This window comes from Rhinolophus sinicus, linkage group LG10 (genome assembly GCF_036562045.2).
Source record: "Rhinolophus sinicus isolate RSC01 linkage group LG10, ASM3656204v1, whole genome shotgun sequence".
In the NCBI taxonomy this organism is placed as follows: Eukaryota; Metazoa; Chordata; class Mammalia; order Chiroptera; family Rhinolophidae; genus Rhinolophus; species Rhinolophus sinicus.
Window position 1 is genome coordinate 37535158 of NC_133759.1, and position 23814 is coordinate 37558971.

At 36.8% G+C, this 23814-nt stretch overlaps 1 protein-coding gene across 1 annotated transcript in view; it reads right to left on the reverse strand.

Moving 5' to 3' along the window:
- The window catches only part of COPB2 (COPI coat complex subunit beta 2), a 30583-nt gene extending 9716 nt beyond the window's left edge, over positions 1-20867 (reverse strand). Inside the window, exons 1-12 of the mRNA XM_019747541.2 lie at positions 20716-20867; positions 13563-13700; positions 10226-10312; positions 9896-10022; positions 8932-9080; positions 6936-7082; positions 5967-6066; positions 5198-5340; positions 4753-4952; positions 3285-3395; positions 1215-1303; positions 1021-1127 (exon numbers count right to left, since the gene is read on the reverse strand). Of these exons, the coding sequence (XP_019603100.1) occupies positions 1021-1127; positions 1215-1303; positions 3285-3395; positions 4753-4952; positions 5198-5340; positions 5967-6066; positions 6936-7082; positions 8932-9080; positions 9896-10022; positions 10226-10312; positions 13563-13700; positions 20716-20718 (1401 nt within the window). The 5' untranslated portion in view covers positions 20719-20867. The remainder of the gene's footprint in view (positions 1-1020; positions 1128-1214; positions 1304-3284; positions 3396-4752; positions 4953-5197; positions 5341-5966; positions 6067-6935; positions 7083-8931; positions 9081-9895; positions 10023-10225; positions 10313-13562; positions 13701-20715) is intronic.
- Positions 20868-23814: the final 2947 nt, after the last annotated feature.

The following is a 23814-nucleotide window of genomic DNA, read 5'->3' on the forward strand; positions in this document are numbered from 1 at the left end:
GATAACACACGTGTACTTAACACAGTGTGCAGAGACATACATTTGGGAGGGTGGAAGGGCAGTGCTGTTCTAAGGGAGGAAGGGCGGGAGCTGCCAGCACACCAGCTGTGCGGGACCTCAGAGCAGCAGCAGCCTGTTCCTCACTGCTCTCCAGCAGCGCTTCTCACCCCGTTCTTCCCCGTATCAACCACCCATGAAATTTTAGTACCACAGATACTATATACCATGCATTACAGAGGGTGCCAAAAAAATGTATACGCATTTTAAGAAAGGGACAAACTATATTAAAATTTAATAATATATAGCGATAAGAACAAATACAAGTCATGTGTATACACTTTTTTGGCACCCCCAGTATATATATACATGTATATGTACCAGATGTGCATATACATATATATATACACAGATGGTACATATAGAAAACATACATACATATATATATATATATATATGTATAGAATACTTATGCTTTATAGATAAAAAGTTTTTTCACCCCTTAGGAAACAATTTTGCCCCCTTTGCTCATTGAGAAGACAGAACCAGGACCCTAGGGAGGTGGATTTGTCTCCAAAGATAATTTCCTGAAGATGAAAGTTGTCAAAGAAGCAGGCAGTTCTAAAAACAGAAAATTTTGTCCCTGGAGATGGTTACCGAAAATTTAAACAGCCACTGTCAGCTAAAGTATAAAAAGGCTTTCTGAACAGAGTGGAAGCTTTTTAGGCCTTTCCATGTCAAGAACTCCCAGTCTTGTCTTCAAAGCATGCTTTTTTTACTCAGAAGCCATTTAAAATATGAAAAGTACTTGACATTTGTATAACTTTATATTTTTCAAAATAGCCAACTTCTATTTCCTCATTTTAATTCCGTAATTCTGATTTTGTAAGCAATCCTGAGGGAAATGGTGCTGAGTCCAACACCATGGAATGGGGACAGTAGGGTACAAGGACATTTCTTGGTCTCAGGGACCCAGAGCTCATTATACAGATGCACATTCCCAAAACAATGGCGGGAACTCACGTGTTTGGGCTGAATTTCAATTCTGCGTATGAGTTCTGTGTTGTCCCAGTCATAGAAAGCTAAGCCATTTACAGACCTGACTCCCAATAAGAAGCCTCCATAGATACCTAAAAAGAACAAAAAGGTTTTTGTTTAGCTATTTTCTGAGCCATTACAAAGCTTCTAAAAATGTATCATATATAAATAACACTCACTTTCAGCTCCAAAATCTGGTTTAAATGATTTTTTTTCCTTAAAGTTCTTAAATATCTTTACAACACTGTTGCTTTCTCTTATTGCATATCTGGGGGAAAAAAAGAAGGCATACAGTATATTATATACTAAATCATAATTCCACCAAATGTATCTTCAAATACATGAGTAGTGAATTATGCAGAAATATAAAATATTTGAAGATTCACTAACAATTTTTTCTCTAAGAGATCAGTGAACTCCTTAAGAGTTGGACAAATAATGAATGGGTTGCACACTAGTACACAAATTACTAGAGCTTACAAATTATTTCAGAACCTGAAAAAGATCCAAATGTCCATCAGTAGGTAAATGATTAAACCGACTGTAATATATTTATACGATGGAACACTACTCTGCAAAAAAGGGAACCAATCAAAAACATGCTTAGCTAAGCCAGACATAAGAGTATATACCGTACAACTCCATTTATATGAAACTCTGTGTTTGTCTTTTTTTAAGACAAATCTAATCTACAAGTGACAAAAAAAGCAGATCAATATTTGCTTGGGGCCAGGGAGCAGGGGCAGGGTACTGATTGTTAAGGGAAACACGGGAATTTTTTTGAGGTAGAAATGTTCTGTATCTTGATTGTGCTGGTGGTTCAAGTTTGTATACATTGGTTCAAATTCATTGAAATGCACACTTAAAATAGTGCTTTTTATTTTATATAAATGATACCTCAAAAAAGTGGCTTAAAAAATTAAGCAAAACTTGTAAGTGGTTCATTAGTCAGCCTTGTTTGGGAACAACTGAAGAAAATTGCATATATTCGGGCATCTGCCTTAAAAAGTGAGCGAGCGTGTGGCCGTTCCTGGACATTCAAGAATATTTACTGACATGTGCTTTGCTCAAGACAGAAAAGCTGCAGAAAAGGGTTTTGGAGGGCTAAGGCTGAAAAGAGGGAACTACCAAACCAGAGGGAGAGGTATGCTGAGAGACGTGAGGCAATTCGTGAATTGTAATTTCGCTTAAGATGATAACAAAGTACCCTTTAGTATATGGAACTATGCCTGAATGAGTGTATTTAGGAAATTTATGAAAAGATCAAAACAATTCCTTACCTCTCAATAAACCTTTGTGTTAAAAAAAAAAAAATTATTACACAACACTGAAGCTTAGGTTACTGCTGGGACCAGGGGCAACACAATATGGGGAAAACAAAACAAGAAAACTGTGAAGACGTAATTCATTGTGGTCTGAAAAAAACCAAAGCCCTAATGTCTATTACACGCACCAAACAGGAATGAAAAATGAACCAGTTGGCGACTATCTGCTATAATAATTTAGAGTTAAACGTTTTTTTCTGTTTTTAATGAGAACATTTTATGAACATTCTGAATTCAGACAGAATTTGTTAAGAATGGGAGGTGGTGGCAGAAGAGGGAAAAGATCAAATATATGGTGATTGAAGGAAGACTGACTCTGGGTGGTGAACACACGATGCGATACATAGATGATGTATTATAGAAATGCATGCTTGAAACCTATAAAATTTTACTAACCATTGTCACCCCAAAAATTTAATTAAAAAAAAAAGTGGGAGGTGGGTAACATCACAGAAAATGAGTTTTTTAAGACTCAATGAAGCTCTCATCAAGATGACACCAGACTATAGCATTTCTCCCAAGCAACTTATACAGGGGCATCAGCACCTCAGGACTCCAGGTCACAGGGTCACACCAGGTCACCTGCTAAGGGCCTGACTTGAGGACCTACTTTGCCTTGAGCCCATAAGCACCAGGCCCTGCCATGGGCTCCCATCAAGGAAATGGGTGCTGGGTCCCCAGTTTAATGGGATTATTAGGTTAATTTGAGCAAGCCAGCTCAGAGCTGACTGTAGTAAAAAGGGCAAAGGCAGCTCCTGCTGCACAGCTGTCTATGACTCTGATCTTCCCACAGGCAGCTCTGAGAACGTTCTTTAACATGGAGAAGCACGGCCTATGCTGGGCATCAGGAACCTCTCTAACAGCTGCATGCAGAACACGCATTTGCAGTCAGTGCAGGCCGCCTCGCACACAGCCACAACTTACTCTGAGGAATCATGGGCCCATGCAAACTCCTGCGCCGACCCAAAGCTCTTGTTTCTCAGGGCCATTGCTGTGTAGATGATATACTCGCCATCACCACACACCACCACAAACCTAGAAATTACAGAAGCCAGGGAGGGAAGTACAGAGGACCAACGACATGCATAAGAAACAATGATTCATATTTATGGTATAATATTTCTGATCATAAATGTTATTTCAGTTGACTGCTACAATTGAACCTAATATCTTTTAAAGTTACATATTTCTTTGAATACAGAGCTAGATGTAAATATTCTACCCAAAAATCCAAAAGAAAATTATGAAGATGGGGTTATTGCTGACCATGTTACTGCGTTGCTTTCTCTTATAAACAAAGGTGACTGGGGACAGGAAGATGAGAAGGGCTGGGGGTGTGTGGGGAGGATTCCCCTAACCCATCTAGTATTTGCTCAGCACCAAGATGCCTAGTAGTTTGCTCACTACATTTATACCCACAGAAGGCCCTATCTTGTTGCAAGACTAGGTTCATTTTAAGGCTGATCATTCAAATGAATAAAAACATCTCACTCCAGTTTTCAATGACTGTTAAATTTGTCAAAATAAACAGGATATTTTAGCACTTAAATATTGAGTAAAAATAGAACGTTGCAGTCAAAATTTTCTCAACAGACATAAAGCAACCCTCTTTAAAAGTTCTAATTTAGAACACTTTATTGGCTGCTATTGGATTGCCAAAGGTGAAATGCAAACAGAGCAAAAAAATGTTTTATGATATTAAGGGAAAAATATATGTTAATCTTCATAAAAAGATTCTATGACAAATAATCATGAATACCATTTACTGAACTAAGCAGCATACTTGGTTTACATACTTTATCTTCCTTAACACTCAGAACAGCATTATAAAGTGCCCAGATCTATTGTAAAATAATTTTTAAAGCTCCACAGGCTTAAATTCATCATGCTAGCAACTCTTCTATCACAAGATATGTGGTGCTTTATAAATCTTAAGGGAGGAACAGAACTGATGGTTCAAATTGAAGAAAAAGATTTATTGCCAATCCCAAAACTTTTTCAAAAGATACATAGCTAGAGCCAGCTTTTCTGCTTCAAGAGCAATGAGCCAGCAAGCACTGAGAGCACACCTTCTAAGTCTCAGCGTGAGACGTGACCCTTGCCCTCGGAGGGGGACAAGGACACCGACCCAACACATCTGGAGTAAGAACAAACCCAAACTATTTAACTGTTCAAAACTGTGCTGTGGGACCAGGCCAGGAAGGTACATACGCCTCACCTCGCATGCCAACTCGATCGACTGGCATGGCTGCGCTGAGGACTGTGAGGCCAGAACAAAAGCTCCATGAGGACTGAGGACTGCCCACCATGGGGCAGCAGTGGACATACTGTGGACACACAAACCCTACACTCACTTACACAGCAGCTCAGAGAGGTTTTGGTGCCGGCTTACCGCCCATTAGGATTGTGCTGAATAGTCTGAGGGTATATTTCACAACTGCCCATATCCTTTACTGCCAGTGGCAATCTTTCTCCATCTTTAATTTCAGCATCTCCCATTGCTTTTAGGTTGGCCTGCTGCACTTCTGAATGCTTGGCCCAAATTATCTTTCCATTGGCATCCATGGACATGGCAGGTTCCTCCCGACCAAGCTGAAAGAATGACAAATGGCTCTTAGCAATGAAAAGGAAAACAAAACCACAACACAATTAACATTTTCTATTTTCATTTAACAGAGAGTTCCTTTCTTCCACTTCAAATCAAATCTCCAGTGCTTAATCTCTTGTGCTTAATGAAAAAAGTGCCAGTTTAACAAAGCTAACTGTGACTTAGAAAATGACTGTACTAAAACACATGGAAAATTGCTTCTCCTGCGTCCAGTATAATTAGAGATTACCTTAACAATGATACTCCCTTCATCATAGCCCAGAGCGACATTGTTGGACCCTCTCAGACTGGCCACACACCACACCCTCTCCATTCCATAATTCAGCGTGCTCTCAAGGCGATATGTGCTTGAATGCCATATACGCACGGTTCCTAAAAAGAAGTGAATATTTCCTTTTAATTTGAACAGCCAACAATAATTTACACCAGCTCCCGAAGTCTTTATATTCAAATAGAAAACACTTCCTAGCAGCTTATTTTTTTTAATCTATAGTCTATAAGTGAGCTTATAAAGCTACATAAATAAATTAGTAATAGAAACTTTGTAAGAAACTAAAACTAAAATGTAATTTTAAGTGTGAACTAATGACAGGATTTCCTGGGTACAGTGCCTACTATGTGCTAGGTGTTTTATACACTGATTTCTTTTTATCCTTTCACTATAATCCTGTAAGGTGGCTATGTCTGATCCCATTTCATAATTTCCTCAAACCACACATCCAGGAAGTGGCAGAATCTGAATTTGACTCCAGGTTTTAGACTCCAAAGCACAGGCTTCTTCAGTTTTTCTCTAGGCTTTTTCTGGTTGTCCTCATATTTAAGTAACAGAGTCAAAACACATTGTAATGATGATGATGATATCCATTTACTCTTTTATAGCTTAAGTATTCTACTCTAATAAAAATATTAAAAATCCGTGAAAACCTTCAATTACAATGCAGGGCACTACCTGACTTAAATACCTACTTAGTAATTGTAAGCATACATTTCCAACTTACCATCTTCTGAACCTGTGATGATGATTGGCAACTCAGGATGAAAACTGGCACAAGACACATTCTGGGCATGTCCCTCCAGTGTCTGTACACATGTTTTATTCTGTAATCAAGACCCAGAAAACATTTTTATTAGTGAAAAACAAATAACTCATCTTTAATTTTCCCAGTGCACACATACATTATAAATCATAATGGTTATGACAATCTAAATAATATTCAATACAGACATTTTGAAATAGAATTATCTTGTGTGTACATATTTCCTCTTATTATTTGATAATATAGGCAAATGTAAATATCACATTTAAAGACAAACACACACACACACCACCACCAACCCCCCGCCCCAACAAAAGATCTCTGGTTTGCATCTAAGTATTTTTTCCATGAATTCCTAAGATAATGTCTAATATTTTTATTCTGTAGTTAAATACAAATTTGAATAAATTCCTGGGTGAAACTGGTTTTCTAGGCCTCACTTTATTAATTATTTGGGGAAATTTGATGTGAGAAACAAAAAAATGAAATTTAACAAAATCTTGAAGATAAAAAGCATAGTAAGAAGAGTTCATAACTAGGTTTACAAGAATCTATGCAACAAAATGGTTGTACCATGGTTATGTCATGACATTATTCATTGATCTAGCTTTCAAATATAAATGCAAGTCTGCCAGTGAGGATACTAGAAGAGGTAACAATTCATTTTAATTAAAATGTTAAAATTTTTAATTTCTACTATTAAATGAAAAATATGATTTTTTAATTTTATTTTAAAAATCTTGATAGGCTTTTTTTTTTTTTTTTCTCATTTTTATGGGAATTCTGGGACTACAGTTTAGGTGCAAGTACTGAGGCCTTAAGTTTATTATGCTATGAACACAATTCAACCACCTAAATTTTAATTGTCCTATAAGAAACAGTAAGAAGCATGTCTGACATATGGCAAGTAAGGTTACAAAAGAACTATACCTGATAGTCCCATATTTTAACCAGACGGTCATCTGCACCTGAAATGAGGTATGGTTTGTCGCCACCACTGTAGTAATCAATGCAATTGACACCTTTCTCATGTCCCTCCAAAGTGAAGTTTGGGGAGGAAGAGCCCAGCTGCCATACCTTCAGAGAACAACAGCATTTGCCAGTCAGTATGCAGACTTGCTTTTCAGAAGACAGCTCTATCACACTTTTGACATATTATATAAAATGTGAAAGCCCAGGAGAGAGAAGCTACATTGTTTTTCACCTGAATTTCCACAGGGGCAGAATCACTATGGTATAATCTGAAAAAGCCAATTTCCAGGCTTTAATTCCCAGAGATTGTGATTCTGATTGTGGCTCTACAATGAAGCTTAGGAATCTGATTTTTAACAGACACCCTGGGTGATCCACAGGCTACACTTTGTGAAACACTAATTGAAGGGTAGAAAATGATTTTATGTGAGATTTAATATAAAGCTAACGAAAGTGGATTTAGTAAGCTACATTAAAAGGAGAACATTACTCCTGAATTAAAAAATTAAAAGTATGGAAAAGTAGTCAAACATTACTATAGCACTGGTACTCAGCTCTATCTTTACAAATATTTAATGAGCGCCTACTATATGGGAGACCCTGTGGGAAGTATAAAGATGTGTAGACAAATGTTTACCACCTACTATATACAACAAACTTCAGTACAACCAAAGATAAGACAATTCTTATTCTCAAAATATACCTAATTTAGTGAAAAGAGTTCAAAACTAATTTCAAAGTTTCCAACCTACGTCAAAAGCAAAGATAATCCAATGAAAGGAAAAAAACCCTAAGATATTCAGACTTGTAACATTTAATAACTAAATTGTCAGGCAAATAGCACGTAACATTTTATATAAGTTAAAGGAAGATAAAAATGTTATGTAACTATAAGCATATACATGTCATCAAAAGTCAATGCAATATATAATTTTAAATCTATGCATACAGAGGTATTTTAAACACTGCAATGGAAAAAGGAATATGACTGCATTCACGACTACATGTATGAAGCATCTGGTACTGGCGAGGCACCGTGCATCTTGCTAATGAGTGTCTGTTTGGGGGAGAAGGGTGACAGTTCCTGCCCCCAACATCAACGTTTCTGGGGATAAAGATTTCCAAAGACACATTATTATTCAATGTGAAGGCCGTAACAGAGGCAAAAAGCAATGGAGGGAATGGGATGAACATGACTGGATCTGTCTAGAGGTGAAATGGATGTTTGAAGAGAGCTTCTCAGAGTAAATAATTGTGCTAAGCCTTGAAAGATGAGTAATTCTCCAGAGGAAAATAAATCAGAAAGGGAGAATAAAGAGTACTACAGGCAGAGGGAACAGCTAAGTAAGGTATAATTCTGTGAACATTCATGACATCTAGAGAATGGGGAGTAGACCAGGATTACAGGACATATCTCATAATATCAGCTGAGGCTAGTCTTGGAAACCCTTGTATTCTGCACTAAGGCTTTTGGACTTTATCCTTAGGTTGGCAACTGATAAGATAGAATTCATGTTTTAGAAAGATAACTGGCTGCAGTATGGAAAAATGGAGTAAGGAAAGAGAATGGAGAATGGAGGCAGATGAAATTTAAATATAAAACAGATAAATAATCAGCACAGGTCAACAACATATACACTGAAAGGAGAGGAAATACTAACCTAGAGAATTTATGGGCATTTTTCTTATGCTGGGTTTGCAGAGGTTTAAAAGTCTTCCAACATACTGCTTCCATATGGGAAAAAAACACTCCTTCATTAAGAACACTGAGTTGCCACAATATTTTTCTAAATAGATCCCTTCTAGATCAAAATGAGAAGTCCTATTTTGACTTCAAAATGAGCTTCTGAAAGAAACTTCTAAGATGGAAATAACTGGGCAACCAGTAGTAAAATACCTAAAACAACTATGTTTCACCAATAATCATACCTGACACAAGAGGTGGGAACCCTACCTTGATGGTCCTGTCCAAAGACGCGCTGGCAAACTGATTGTTATCTTTGGGGTTGATCACAATCTGCATAACATAATGGGTGTGTCCCTCAAACACCTGTGAGCAAGACCACTTTTTATCCCAGTCCCAGAGCTTAATAAGCATGTCATCTAGGCCAAAAGAAAGTCTCAAGTTAGTTGCAATTCCTATTTCTTTCATTCAGAACTAAGACATCTTTGTGCTTTTAAGGCAGCAAATCTAACACGAATCATACATTCTATGACTTACAGAAATACAATCAGAATGAATAGGTTTTTCAAAGTCCTTATTTATTCTAAGAATAAACTTATCTCTACAGAAAAGTGGAGATAAATTACTAATAGCAAATATAAAAACTTCATGAAAAAATTTATGAAAGATTCTGGGCTTTACAGAATGACAAAAGAGTAATACAACTTTGATTAAAGTGTGACTGAATAATGACGGCAATGACTCCTTAGGGAATAAGCCTTATAATAATACAAGATTGGTTTAAAGAGGTTTTGAGTTACTTCTCAAGTTTTAACTTAAAAATGTTTCAAAGAGCTATTACCAGTTCAGTGCAACTTGTCTTAATTGCCCTCCAAAAGGTCCACTGTTTTATACATAACACCAAAGAACAAACTAGTCTGGTACAAAGGTAAAACTGTCTAGGGTATGTGGCAATCTACGGAAAGCTCACTCATTAGCATGTAAATTAGCTTTGTGTTCAGCAGACATACAAAGACCTTTGGGAATTGGAACAATTTCTATACAAATCCTGAGTAGATATGTCATTAAAATACAAAAGCAAGCAGCATGGATAGCAAGTTAATGGATTTAAATAGTTTAAAGGCTGCTTGGAATTAGAACTCTACTTGTTAACAGCAGTAAAGAATTGCATGTCTCACTGAATGAAAATGAATTACTCAAAGAGATGCACATGACCAAAGGGGTCACCTCTTACCGCTGCTAGTTAGAATGAAAGGCTGGGTGGGATGAACAGCGATGCAGCGAATGTAGTCTGAGTGCGCTTCAAACATATGAACTCTCTCCAGAGTATTGTAATTGAACACTCTAATCTGCATGTCATCCTAGAAATGGAAATTTAAAAGCCATCAGTAGTGTTACGAGGTAAAATGCACAAAAACGTATACTATAGGCTCGAGGTATAAAGTTCATGTTTCTAAACATTACACTAATTAACAAAACAAATCAAGAATCAAAATTCTGCAACTTGTGTACATAATCATGACCAATTCAGAAAATGGGATTAGAAATTCATATAATTACTTACCGCTCCTGTCACAACCCAATTCTTCCTTGCAACAAACTTTGCAGCTCGAACAGGAAGATCACACACTTCAAATGTTTTCACCAGTGTCTTTAAAATTTAACAAGAATATACACTTTGAGTTATGAGAAAATAACTGAAAAAAATCTATTCTATTATATTTAAAACAGAATTATTTAGATTACTTCTAATTTAAAAATATCCTCAGGCTAAAATATGAGAGTTCAACAGTCAAGTGAAAAAAAACAGACCATTTTTTTAAACAGATTCAAAATTAAAATACTTAAAAAAGATAAAAGAAAGCAAATGTCCACAAGATGAAATTACAGATCCTTTGCACTCCAGCCCTTCTCTACTTCTCTAGCCTCATCTATGGCTGCTCCCAACCTTACATTTGCTCCTGTTCCCTCTGCCTGAAAACCCACCCACAGAACCTTATACTCCCCTTTCATAACTTAGCACCTTCATAATTGTATGTTTAATGTCAATCTTTCCTGCTAAGCTCCCTGAGTGCAGAAATCTTATTCATCACTATATTCCCAGAGCCTAAAACAGTGGCTGGAAAACAACCAGTGTTAATAAGTATTTGTTGAATGAATTAGCTCTTAGTTTCTTCTTTTTAAAATTAAACCCATGAACTCACAAACTCATACAAAGATACAATTCTTTTGCACACTTTAGCATATGCTTCCATACAAATGCTCTTTATCTTTTTTAGCGAAGTATGAGAGCACAGTGATTTAGATGTCCCTTCACCTGTTCACAGTGGAATAATATACACAGGATAAAGGTAGAAAACTAGGAGACCCTCTTAAAGCAGGGATGAATGCATTGCTTTGTTCTCCCACTTTGATCCTGGTTCCTTAAAATTCTAACAACTACCATTTTTCAATCTCTCTTTCTGTATAGAGTAATGAAAACATTATAATCTTACTGATTGATTGGCCATGTGCACTAAATAAAAAGAATAGGAATGGTTCATAAGAACTGTTGAGAAGTTCTGGCTTGAGAAGATTATTCTGACAAATACTGAATAAATGGGGACATACGCTCCAACTTGCACAACCGCTACCAGCTAACTGTGATGTAGACACTGAGAACAGACAGAACTTGCCATCTATAAGATGACAGACAAATCCATGAAAGCTCATGAGCAGCCAACAACCCAGGGATCTGCTGAGCAGTAAAAAGAAAGTAGCAACAGAACAGTCATGGTTCAGGTCCATGTTAAGTACTGTGGCTGATACACATGAAATGAGAGATGGTGTCCATACTCTAGAAGCTAAACAATCTAAACAGGAGGAAATGCTACACATTCAACATATAAACTCCTAATGTAAGTTAGGAAAATAATGACGAACACATGTCTGGCAGCTTATAGGTCTCAGATACAGTTTTACCTAATTTGATTTGGTCCTTTTGACAATCCTGTGCTGTAGGGACGGAAACAATATCATCTTCATTTCAAATAAATAAACTGAGCCTCCACATGCTTACAAGGCTTGCCCATATCATTTAATTAGCAGGATGGCTTCAACTTCTAACATACTGATTTTTAAACCATTGTAGCCACCACCTTAGAGAGTATATAATATCCCTTATTTGAAATTCAAGTACATTTGAATTTCATTCCAAAAACCTTTTTGCCTTTTTAAAGAATTTTGTTCTCGGTATACATGAATGGCAAGTAACTCCTGTTGGTAACTGGAAAAAAAAAAAATCAGGGAGAACCAAAAATCGATCATCAACAGACTCGCTGAGTAGCAACTGTTCTACTGTGAGCCTGACTGCCAGGTACGTACTTGAGGCAAGTGAGGGAAATAAGACTAGGATGATCCCTGCCCTCATTGAGCCTCCATTCTTGAGGGAAAGAAGAAAATTAAACAAGATATTTCCAATGAGATAAATTATGCAAGTACAAGCAGACAGCCTTGCAGGAGGGCACAGAAGGGTACAAAAGAGTAAAATGAGGCAAAATAGATGACCCAGATAAAGTAATGTTATAGTAAAACCTAGAGAAAGATAAAGGAGGTACACTGGGCTTTAGAATGTACTACAGTGTATATAAATAAGTAATGTGCTGTGTATACACAGAAAACAAAATTTTAAATGCTTAAAAAACAATACACTACAGTGAATCTGAGAGAGCTGAGAGATGGCTACATGGAGATGATAGAGAGGGTCCCTAGGAAGAATTAGGAAGTGTGGTGGGTGAGGCATCAACGTATCTGTAAAGCATAAAATCAGAAAATTTTTAAACATTTGCATGGAGAAGTAGACCAAAAATAAAAAACGGAATGCATATTATCTGCATCAAGGCAAAAGAAATTCACAAGGTCAAGATTTGAAACTGCAAAGGACATAAATCCTGAAATAGTGATATAGTAAGAATGGAACGTTTATTTTTCAGTATTTAACAAATAATTATTGAGCACTTACTATATGTCAGGTAGCGTTTGTAGGCCCTGGGACACAGCAGAGAACAGACTGCTAATATGTATAAAATGTCACTGATGAGGTCTTGGTTTAGTGTGCAGTCATTACTGTTTCAGGATAGTGATATAAGACTGTAACGGCGTTTTTAGGTTTACTCCTGACCTTGGCTCCCTAAGCCTACTGTTGCCATCTTAAATTCCTCAAATGTGAATTTTATCTGAATTTTAAGAACTTAACCTTGGACATTGAGGATAATTACTGTATAACCAGACACATAACTGTATGGTATATGTTCTGTACTTTGATAGAAAAAGATTAAGGATGGTCAAGAAAGACTGGAAAATATGAGATAAATTAATTTGAAGGATACATTATTCACTCAGATGAAAGAACAAAACAAGCATTTAAGGCAAGTATAAAATGCATATTCTCATATGTGTAATCAAAAGCTTATTACAAATATTTCTCTGATATAATCTATAATTTGTATGGCTATTTGAAAGTTATCTGCATATCATTATGTCGAGCAGTTAGAAAAAAAGTAAAATTAAAAATGCCATTCTTAAGACGGTTAGAATATTCACTGAATGGAAAATTAAGTACTATTAAATTCTTTAGCTAAAGCAAGTGATTTTATATTGGTTTCAGTTTCCTTAATTTCAAAGAAAAGCTAATATTACCTACATCAGAATTTAACATTTAAATAGCGCACATAACAAGCCCAGAACAATTTCTCCCACAAGATATTCCCTTATAAATGTTAGTTCCTCTACTGAAAATTCTTTGTAGCAATTTGAGAAAGCAGTCTGCATATAGCTACTGGACTCTGTTATGCTATTTCTTATCTCTCATTATAAACACAGTCTAGCACAGTATTTCCAATAAAGTCCTTAAAAATTCCTACCTGTGTTTCATGATTCCAAACGCACACACTGCCATTGTAAAGACTCGCCAACATCCATGGCTCTGTGGGGTGCAAATCTACACTCTTAACTCGATCAGATCGAGCAGTTAGTTTTCTCTTGATATCAAGTCGTAGAGGCTAAGAAGAAACAACATTAAAAAACAACAACATTAAATTTCTATGCCAAATAAAATATGTTTGAGATCTTAACTAAAAACAGTGTATTAACAGGCCTTCAAAACAATTCAGATTTTACTTTGCTAAATTGTAGACACAGTTTCAAGTCTAAACAGTTGGATGGAGAAACAGACCAAAAACAAACAAAAAACACACCCATACCTAAAATAACCAACAAAAAACCAAAATGCGCATTATCCACATTAAGGCAAAGGAATTCACAAGATAAATTCTTCTACTTCTTCACATATATATATATATATATATATATATATATATATATATATATATATATATATATAATACTTAAAAATTTTTAATTTATAGCAGTTGTCAAACTTTTGGTCTCAGGACCCTTTATACTCTTAAAAAATTTTAAGGATCCTCAAAAGCTTTTGTTTATATGGGTTCTATCTATTAATACTTACCAAGTTAAAAGATAAAATTGAGACAATTTAAAATACTTATATATTAATTAATTTTCAAATAACAAAAATAAACCCATTTCATGTTAACTTCAATCATATATTTTTATTAAAAATAACTATTTTCAAAAGAAATTTAGTGAAATTTAGCAATATTTCACATTTTTGCAAAACTTTAAATTCTGACTTAACGGAGGGCAGTTAGTTTTTCATATCTGCTTTGGCAATATGTTGTGATATGTTGTTTTGGTTGATGTATGTGAAAAAAAAGACCTGGCCTCACAAAGAAATGTAGTTAGAAAGAAACATTTTAATACTTTTTTCAAGTAATTATGGATATTCTTCTTTGATATCACACCAAAACTTAACAAGTGGTAGTTTCTTAAAGGTTGGTTGTAGTATGAAATCTGAAACCATATAAATGAACTTTTTATACTTACTTAAAATTCATCGGTTTATTCTGTATTTTTATTTAAGTTATAAATTTTCAATTACAGTTGACATTCAACATTATATTAGTTTCAAGTGTACAGCATAGTGGTTAGACATTTACATAATTTACAAAGTGATCCCCCCAGTAAGTCTAGTACCCACCTCTAGTTTGTATTTTGAATAGATCTTTCACCCATGTTTCACTTTGTAATATCATGCATTAGTCATTTGGAAAATGTTGGTTCACTGAATTATGCAAATATCCCAAATATTGACAGGTTTCATTATACAGTATCAAAATCACATTCATTAATATCACCATCAACCTCACATCACAAGTTTTTAAGTATTAATTAGAAATCTATTAAGGTCAGTGACAGAAGTTTTCTAAAATTCTAACCTTCACTGGAAAGCTCTAATTTTATAATCAGCAACAAATATGTCAACCATCAAATAACTTCTTTTAGTTTTTAGAAAATGTCTGCTAAATAATCAAGTCTAAGCAACCACAGTTTGTCAGCCATTGTTTCAAGTAAAGCTAGCATCTTAAACAACAGTATGCAACACAAGTGCTTTATGCATACTTCCCATTTCATCACATGGAATTAAATGGTGTATACACTCAAGTGTTGAGATGTGATAACATTAATTTTTACTACTTCATCAATGACATTCTTAATGAAACTGGCTTTAAAAAAACAAACAAAAAACTGTGTGACAGTGAAGAACATACTATCAGTACAATTTGGTGACACTGAGCCAGCAGTTTTACCTTCCATTAATTTACACCATCAGTACAAATATCAACATAGTGAAAAGGGCCAATAGTGTCTTACTATTAGGAAAATAGTTTTAATCTGTGGACCTCTTGAGAGAGTATGCAGAAGACTCCTAGGAGATTGTCGACCATACTTTGAGAACCCTTGGTTGGTTTACAGAATACCTAGTAAACATAAACTATCTACTAAATCACAATTTCTGCCCATGTCATTACTATCACATAAGAAAATATTCTTAAGAAGAGTTATTCATGGATTCTTAGTAACCCTAAACAATATTAATCAAAACAGTATGGTATTGGCATAAAAACAGACATAGAGATCAATGGAACACAATAGAGAGCTCAGAAATAAACCCACACATACATATGGTCAATTAATTTATGACAAAGGAGTCAAGAATATACAATAGGAAAAGGTGTCCCTTCAATAAATGGTGTTGGGAAAACTGGACAGCTACATACAAAACAATGAAACTGGACCCCTATCTTACACCATACTCAAAAATTAACTCAAAATGGAATAAAGACTTTAAGGTAAGACCGGAAACCGTAAAACTCCTAGAAGGATACGTAGGAAAAAAGCACCCTGACATCTGTCTTAGAGATGATTTTTTGAATGACACCAAAAACAAAGGGAACAAAAGCAAAAATAAACACGTGGGACGACATCAAACTAAAAAGCTTCCACTCAGCAAAGGCAACCACCAACAAAAAGAAAAAGCAACCTACAGAAAGGGAGAAAATATTTGCAAATCATATATATGACAAGGGGATAATAACCAAAACATATAAAGACCTCATACTAATCAACAGCAATACAAAACAAAAAATCAAATTTAAAAACGTGCAGAAGATCTGAATAGATATATTTCTAAAGACATACAGGTGGCCAACAGGTGCATGAAAAGATACTCAATATCATTAATCATCAGGAAAATGCAAATCAAAACCATAATATCACCTCACACCTGTTAGAATGGCTATTATCAAAAACACAAGACATAATGTGTAGATGAAGATATGGAGAAAAGGGAACCCTTGTGCACTCTTGGTGGGAATGTAAATTGGTGCAACCACTATGGAAAACAGTACGGAGGTTCTTCAAAAAATTAAAAATAGAACTACCATATGATCCAGCAATTCCACTTCTGGGTATTTGTGCAAAGAAACAAAAACACCAACTCTGAAAGATATATGCATTCCCATGTTCACAGCAGCATTATTTACATTAGCCAAGACATGGAAACAACCCAAGTGTCCATGAATGAATGAATGCAGAGACACACACACACACACACACAATGGTATATTATTCAGCCATAAAAAGAATGAAACCTTGCCACTTGCAACAACATGGATGGAGCTTGAGGGCATTACGCTAAATGAAATAAGTCAGACAGAAAACGACAAATACTGTATGATCTCACTTATATGTGGACTCTTAAAACAAAAACAACAACAACAACAACAAAAACCAAGTGTATAGATCTGTTCACAGAGAACATATTGGTGATTACAAGAGGAGGATGGGGGATCAATGAAATGGGTGAAGGGAATCAAAGGGAACAAACTTCCAGTTGTAAAATAAGTCATGGGGATGTAATGCACAGCATGGTGACTATAATTAATAATACTGTGTTGCATATTTGCAAGTTGCTAAAAGAGTGGATCTTAAAAGTTCTCATCATAAGAAGAAACAAATACTTGTAACTATGTATTGTGATGGATGTTAAATAGACTTATTGTGATCATTTCACAAGATATAGAAATATCTGATCATATTTATATTGTACACCTGAAACTAATATAATGTTATATGTCAATTATACCTCAATAAAAAAAAATTAAGTTCTTTGAAGAAAAGCAGATTTTGGCAATAATATTAGTAAATATTAGGCAATGTAATGTGTGATCAACACGGGTTATATCCACGTTCATGAAGGCCTATGGAGTCAAAATAAGTGTGTTTATATTATTTTAACGGATTTAAGTTACAGGAACCTAATGAAAATTAGAACAATTTTAAACAAGAACTAAAATACTCTTTCAAACCAGAAAATACTAATAGTTTAAGACAGACTTTTTCAATCTGGATTCCTCATCTAAACCACAGAACAGATAATGATTTAAACAACTATTTTCTCAATTCTCCCAAGGATACCATTCTAGGAGAAAAGTTAATTCATTACATACAGGATGCCTTAGGGCAGTAGTCTTAATTCTCTCTTGGAAGCAAATTGACAAAGACTGATTTAAAACATCTCTCCCCTTCAACTCGTCTTAAACAACCTAAAAGTTTATCTGTCAGGTTGAGTTACCGTCAAATCTTTATTTTTGTGATCTTCCATGATGATCATGAGTGGGACAGAAATTTAAGGATACTTTCAACACAAAATGAAGACTGCTAGACAATTTCAGCACAGATAATGTCCTGAGACAAAGCAAACACTTCACAGGGCTTTTATTCATTTTTTTGCATCTGTATCAACTGTGGGTCACCGATTACTTCAACCCTTGTTCTTCTTTCTATACATGCCTCCCTCACTTTTAACAACAACTTATACCTCTTAACTTACTTTAAAAAGACCAGAGTTCTCTGGCTCTTCTCTACAATCACTACAAAAATGTTTCCAGTCATATCTTCCCCTGATCTCAAACTTTCTACTTTCAAACTATCATCTTCACGTTCTTTGCTCATTCAGGGAAGCAGGACCTTTTACTTCACCCATTTCTGAAATTTGCCCCATTAATTATCATAAAAAATTTTAACTCCTTTTTCTGGTCTCTTCAGAATCAACAAACATGAAGTGTCTACTATGTGCCAGGAACCATGGTGGGGCTTTCACATAAGCCATCCCACCTCATACTTTAAATCCTCTAGTAAATTGGACACTTAAATCAACTGTACATTTTACCATAAAAATGTCTTAACTGATTGGTTACTGAGAAGGTGGATCAGGGGACTGAGCAATACCAGTATACATCTAACTACACCCAAAGCACAAATCCCAGTTTCAAAAGCACAGCGAGGAGCTCTTGCCGTATTTCTCACATTTAAGTGACTACTTTGAATGAGACATTGTACTAGGCACTGTGAAATACTCAGATGATTAAGGTACTCATTCTGTACCCTCAGTTCTAAACGTCTCTCTCCATCTTCCAAAAGCTGGACTTTGAGGACTCAGCTTAAAAGCTACTGCCACCAATATGATCTTTCTGATTACTCTAGCCAGAAGTATCCTTTCTTATGGGATGCTGTTAAAATTAAGATTTAATTTGAACCTTTAACATTTGTGTATATTTTTCTTTTTGCTTTCTAAAGTAGATGCTTCCTAAGGACAGGATAGTTGCTTATTCATTTGATCTCCACAGCACCTTATATAAACAGGGGTACTCTGGATATTATTGTGATCTGTTCCAGACCATTGCAATAAAGCATGTCACATGAATTTTTTGGTTTCCAAATGCATGTAAAAGTTATGCTTATACTATACTGTAGTCTATTAAGTGTGCAACAGCATTATATCTAAAAAACAACGTACACACCTTAGTTAAAAAATACTTTATTGCTAAAAAATGCCAACCATCATCTGAGCCTTTAGCAAGTTGTAATCTTTTTGCTGGTAGAGGGTCTTATCTTTAATATGTAAAAACAAACAAACAAAAAATATCTGCAAAGTGCAATAAAACAAAGCATAATGAAACAAGGTATGCTTGTATTTGGGTTATGGGGGTTTACAGACAGACAGTATAATCCAGATCTAGAGAATCATGCTGGATTCAAATTTCAGTTCCACTCTCATTTCAAATGTGCAACAGTAGACAGACAGGTTTACTTCACTTCTCTCAGGTTTGACATAAGTAAAAAGAGTCATAATACTATTATCTACCTCTTAGTATTATGAGAAATAAATTCAGTGTTAAGCAGTTAGAACAGTGCCTGATCTATTGTAACCACTCCACAAATATTATTTATAACTCACTCTCCCAGTTGTGAGAATTAGGGCACACAGTAAATACCCTATGATAAATAAGTGAATAAAGAAATTAACATTTTGAATATTACACAAAAAATTTTAAATGTGTTAACGAATGAAGGTAATATTTTATTATAAAAATACGTCCTTAAACGTAAAATTGCAAAAGAAAACTAAATTAGGCAGATCCAAAGGCCCTTTCCAAAAATGCCCATTACTGAAAGCACAGCAGACCCCAGACCAAAGCAGGTCGTAATATGAAGTGGTATAATTAAGACACTTGAAGTCTTGTTCAGGAGCTCTTAACCTGGGGACTCAAGAAAGTTCATGGATGGGGGGGGGGGGTGTCTTTGTAATTTATGTAATGCTGTGTTTGTCTATGCATTTTTCTGAGAGTATCCAAAACTTTCACCAGTTTCCCCAAGGAATCAATCTCTGTTGTAGTTCTAACTCTGCCTCAATTAGCCTGTACAAACTTAATTTTAAGTTTTTTTTAACTGCAAGATGAACAACTTGGACTTAATTCCTAAGATCTTTAAGCTCCAAAATCTTTGAACCTGTGCTTCTTCACAAGTGGAAAAAATAAGGGCAGGAAAATGTTTAAATATAAAATATTGACTTTCTTCCATTTTTTTCAGAAAAGATATTTTCACACTATTGTATTTTGTTTTCTTATTATTGTAACACTCTTGTGCAAAAGTATTTCAGCGCATTTTGGGGATGAGGGTGATAATTACAAAAGTGCTGCTATGACTGACATTTCCACCAGCCACTATATTTGCAAATGCAACAAAGCAGGCCAGTTCTATAAACAACCCTCTAACCCTTCTTTTCCCTCCAGTAACGTAAGCCAGAATCCCAAAGCAGTTGCAATTCCACTTTTGACTCCATATACTTTACTTTCTTGCTTGCTTCTCTGCTTAAGTCCGTAATTTGCGGTCAGCACACATTATACCAGTAATAAGTTCAACATGAATGCAAGACCAGCTGTCACCGTTTCCAGAGCAGAATGGGGTAGTTTTGCCAAAGCCTTCCACGAAGTTCGTTTTCGGCCTCTTGTATTTATTTCCCTACACCACGGACCCCGCTGCGCACCTCAGGAGCTCGGTCAAACGCCCTGAGCACCGGAGAACTTAGTGACCTCTCAATTCCAGGCACTGCCTCCCCAAACCATCCCGGTCTCCGGGGTCCCACCGCCTCCTCCATCACAGAACTCAAACTGGACCAGGACCCCGCAAGGCCTGAGGCGGTGGCCGCAGCGGGAGCCGAGACGGCTTCTTACCGCGGCCCCAAGTCCAGGAGCCCCAGGAACTGGCCTCAGCCGAAGGGCCCGTGCTCCCTCCTGCAGGGTCTGGACCTACCATGTCTCCGTCGGTCCCAGGCCGTCCGCCCTCACTTGAAACCGGCAACACAACCCCTGAAAAGACCCACCGACCCGCTGACCCGCCGACTGACTGACGTGGAACTTCCGTAACACAATTCTCGCGATATAGGGGACCGGCGCGAGCGCCTGCGCAAACCAGGAGTAAGCCTTAAGTGTCCCAAGCCCCGCCCAAGTTTCCTAGGCAACGGAGCCATCCTGCTGCCGCGTGAGCAGAGAGGTGTGGCCTCGGCCATCAAGGGCAGTGGCCCGGTGCTGCTAAGCCTGGACGGGAACTTGAAAGCCGAGAGATACGTAAAAAAAAAAAAAAAAAAAATGGGAAAGACGAAATACTTAATCCCTGCTGGACGCTAATGGCAGGGGAAGCTCCCCTTATAGTGGAGTTGTGTCCCAGAGGCTGGGAAGCGCTGTCGGGCTCTGACTGAGGAGAGGGAGGGGGAGAGAGATGAAGGCGAGGCAAGGCGCTAAGCACAGTATTCTGATGGCCTGGAGATAGAGGCCCAGAGAGTTCTCTGCGGGCCCTGGACTTGGCTGACACTGATTGAGGCTGGAAAGATTTGAAAGGGACTCCAGGCTGAGCTTCAGGCCTCTGAGGTCAGAGGGAGGTGAAGAGCCTTCAGTTCCGGAGCTCCCCGGGAGATGGGACTACCAGCTGCACACGATCACCTTTTGATTGAGCATCGACTGTGTTATTCATTCACCAAATGTGTGTCTATCCTCAGCTGTGTGCCACAGGAAATCTAAATTATCTCCATTTTACTGATGGGGAAACTAAGGCTCAAAGACGTTCCCTGGCCAAGGCTGCATATTAAGCAGTAGAGTCGGTATTTGATCCCAGACCCGTATGTCCTCAAAGCCCTGAGCTCTTTCCACTGCATCAAAGTATCTCTTCATTAAGGTAGTTGGACTCTAGAATACTAAAGACCTGCACCACTGCCAACCACCCTTCACCTTCCATTTCTGCTTTTCTTCTTTTTTTAAATACCATGGGCCAAATTAAACGTGTCCTCTGGCTACATATAAATGAGTACCTCGGGCCTGAGGGAAGCCTTGGAGGTTTTCTTAGACCTCTAGATTTTCAGAAATGCAAAAATAAATGAATAAAAATAAAAATATGTGTATTGAAAGTGACATTCAGAGGAAGACATGACTCTGAATCAGGTAATTTGGCTTTTAGGATCTTTGCTGCTAATATGACCTCTTCGTGGGCTTCAGTTTTCCTCAATAAAAAAAAAAAAAAAATAGGTTGAATAATTTCTAAAGACCCTTCCCTTTTGTACCATTTTGTGTTTCTGTCATATTCAATAGTAGAAAGAAGAGTGGGCCTGGAACTGGATTTTAGTGCCAGCAGAGTGATGTTATGATATGTAAATTGAGACTAATTGAATACTTTGCTTATGCTTTTGAGGATCACAAGAGTCGAAAATTTTACAAATATGAACTATACCTAATTTGCTTGAAGTGGAGCTTGCAGTATTTCTGATTCATGGATACTCTTACACTTGAATAAGTATCTTCAGACTTTGCACAATACCCAATAATACAAAATAAAATGCTAGATCAACTGTATTCTCAAGGAACTCAGTTGAGAATAGTCAAATTCTTGTATTCCACTAGGTACCCAAGGATTTACCTAGCTGGTATTGATAAGGGGCTGAGCAATCAAGTCACACTCACCTTGACTATATCTTTTGTCATTTTTTCTACTACAGTTAAGTAACATTCAGTTCTGCAGTTCTGTGCTGAGTAACATTCTATACTATAAATTCATTCTTTAAACCATTACATACTGAATTTGGTTATATTCATTGAGAAGGGTGGTGAGGGAGAAGGCTGGAGAGGAAGGGTGGGGCTAAAACTTAAAAGATTTTTAAATAGGGAGGAACTGGGCTTTGATTCAGTTAGCAATTGGGAAACACTGGGCCAGAAAAGAAGCTGGTTCATATCTGATACCATAAGATATGCCTTTTATAGATGTGTATGAAGAAATGGATTGGGGCAGTGAGATACTTTACAGGTTTTTGGGAAGTGGGTGTGGAAATACCAGTAATAATGAAAAATTTTATTGAGTGCCCACTATGTACCCAGCATTGGCACCCAGAAGCACTTTGTATGCTGCAGTTTAGATTGTAATACCAAAATATAGGCATTTTCTCCAACTTATAGATGAGAAACTGAGACCCAAATGGATTAACTAATATGCTCCATGCCACACTGCTCAAAAAGGAGTGATGGACTTCAGATCTGAACGCAAGTCTATCTTGAAAACTAATGCTCTTTTTACCGGACTGTGAGTTCTTCCTCTTTCACTCAGAAGCTAGAATCAACAGGATACACAAATGATTTGAGTTTTTGTGAGTTAAACAATTGGGAGGCATCCTAATGCTAATGCCTTGAATCTAATGAACCCAGAGGAATGTCTTTAATTAGAGGAAGAAGTGGAGCCAGTAAATGACACAGAGGGGGAACAATTAGAGTAGGACATCTAGGAAAACTGTATGCCGCAGAAAGAAAAGGAAGGACAGAGTAGGGTGACTAGAAGTCTGGATGACTTTGGAGAAGTTAAGGAGGCTTGGTGTTTGAGAATAAAAAGAAACCGTTGCCAATGAATTAAATGGTTACGAAGACAGTAGTCTTCAAAACATTTTCAGTTGAGTAATGCCAGGGGCAGCAGGTTTGCAAGGGATTAAGAAATGATTGAATGATAAAGTGGAGGTGGTCACTATTTTACTGGAAGATTAATTATGAAAAGGCAAATGTTGATGTCTCACTGAAAGTGGATCGATTGTTCCCATATTTAGGGTGCAGCTGACATTACCTACTTCATGACAGTAACCGTCCAAATGGACGTACACGACGAAATGGACCTTTACAGTGTGAGTAGGAACTAACCGGACGAACATCAAGAGGGTATACACAGGGTAGTCCGAGAGAAGGGAAGTAAGAGTTTGGTTTTTCCAGAGAACTGAAAGTAGTTTAGCATGCCTGGGCCAGAGAACAGGTGGGGAAGGATTGAGAAACAGAACTGGAAAGATAGATGAAGCTCAGCTCCTGAATGTCTATGATTGCCGGTTTAAGG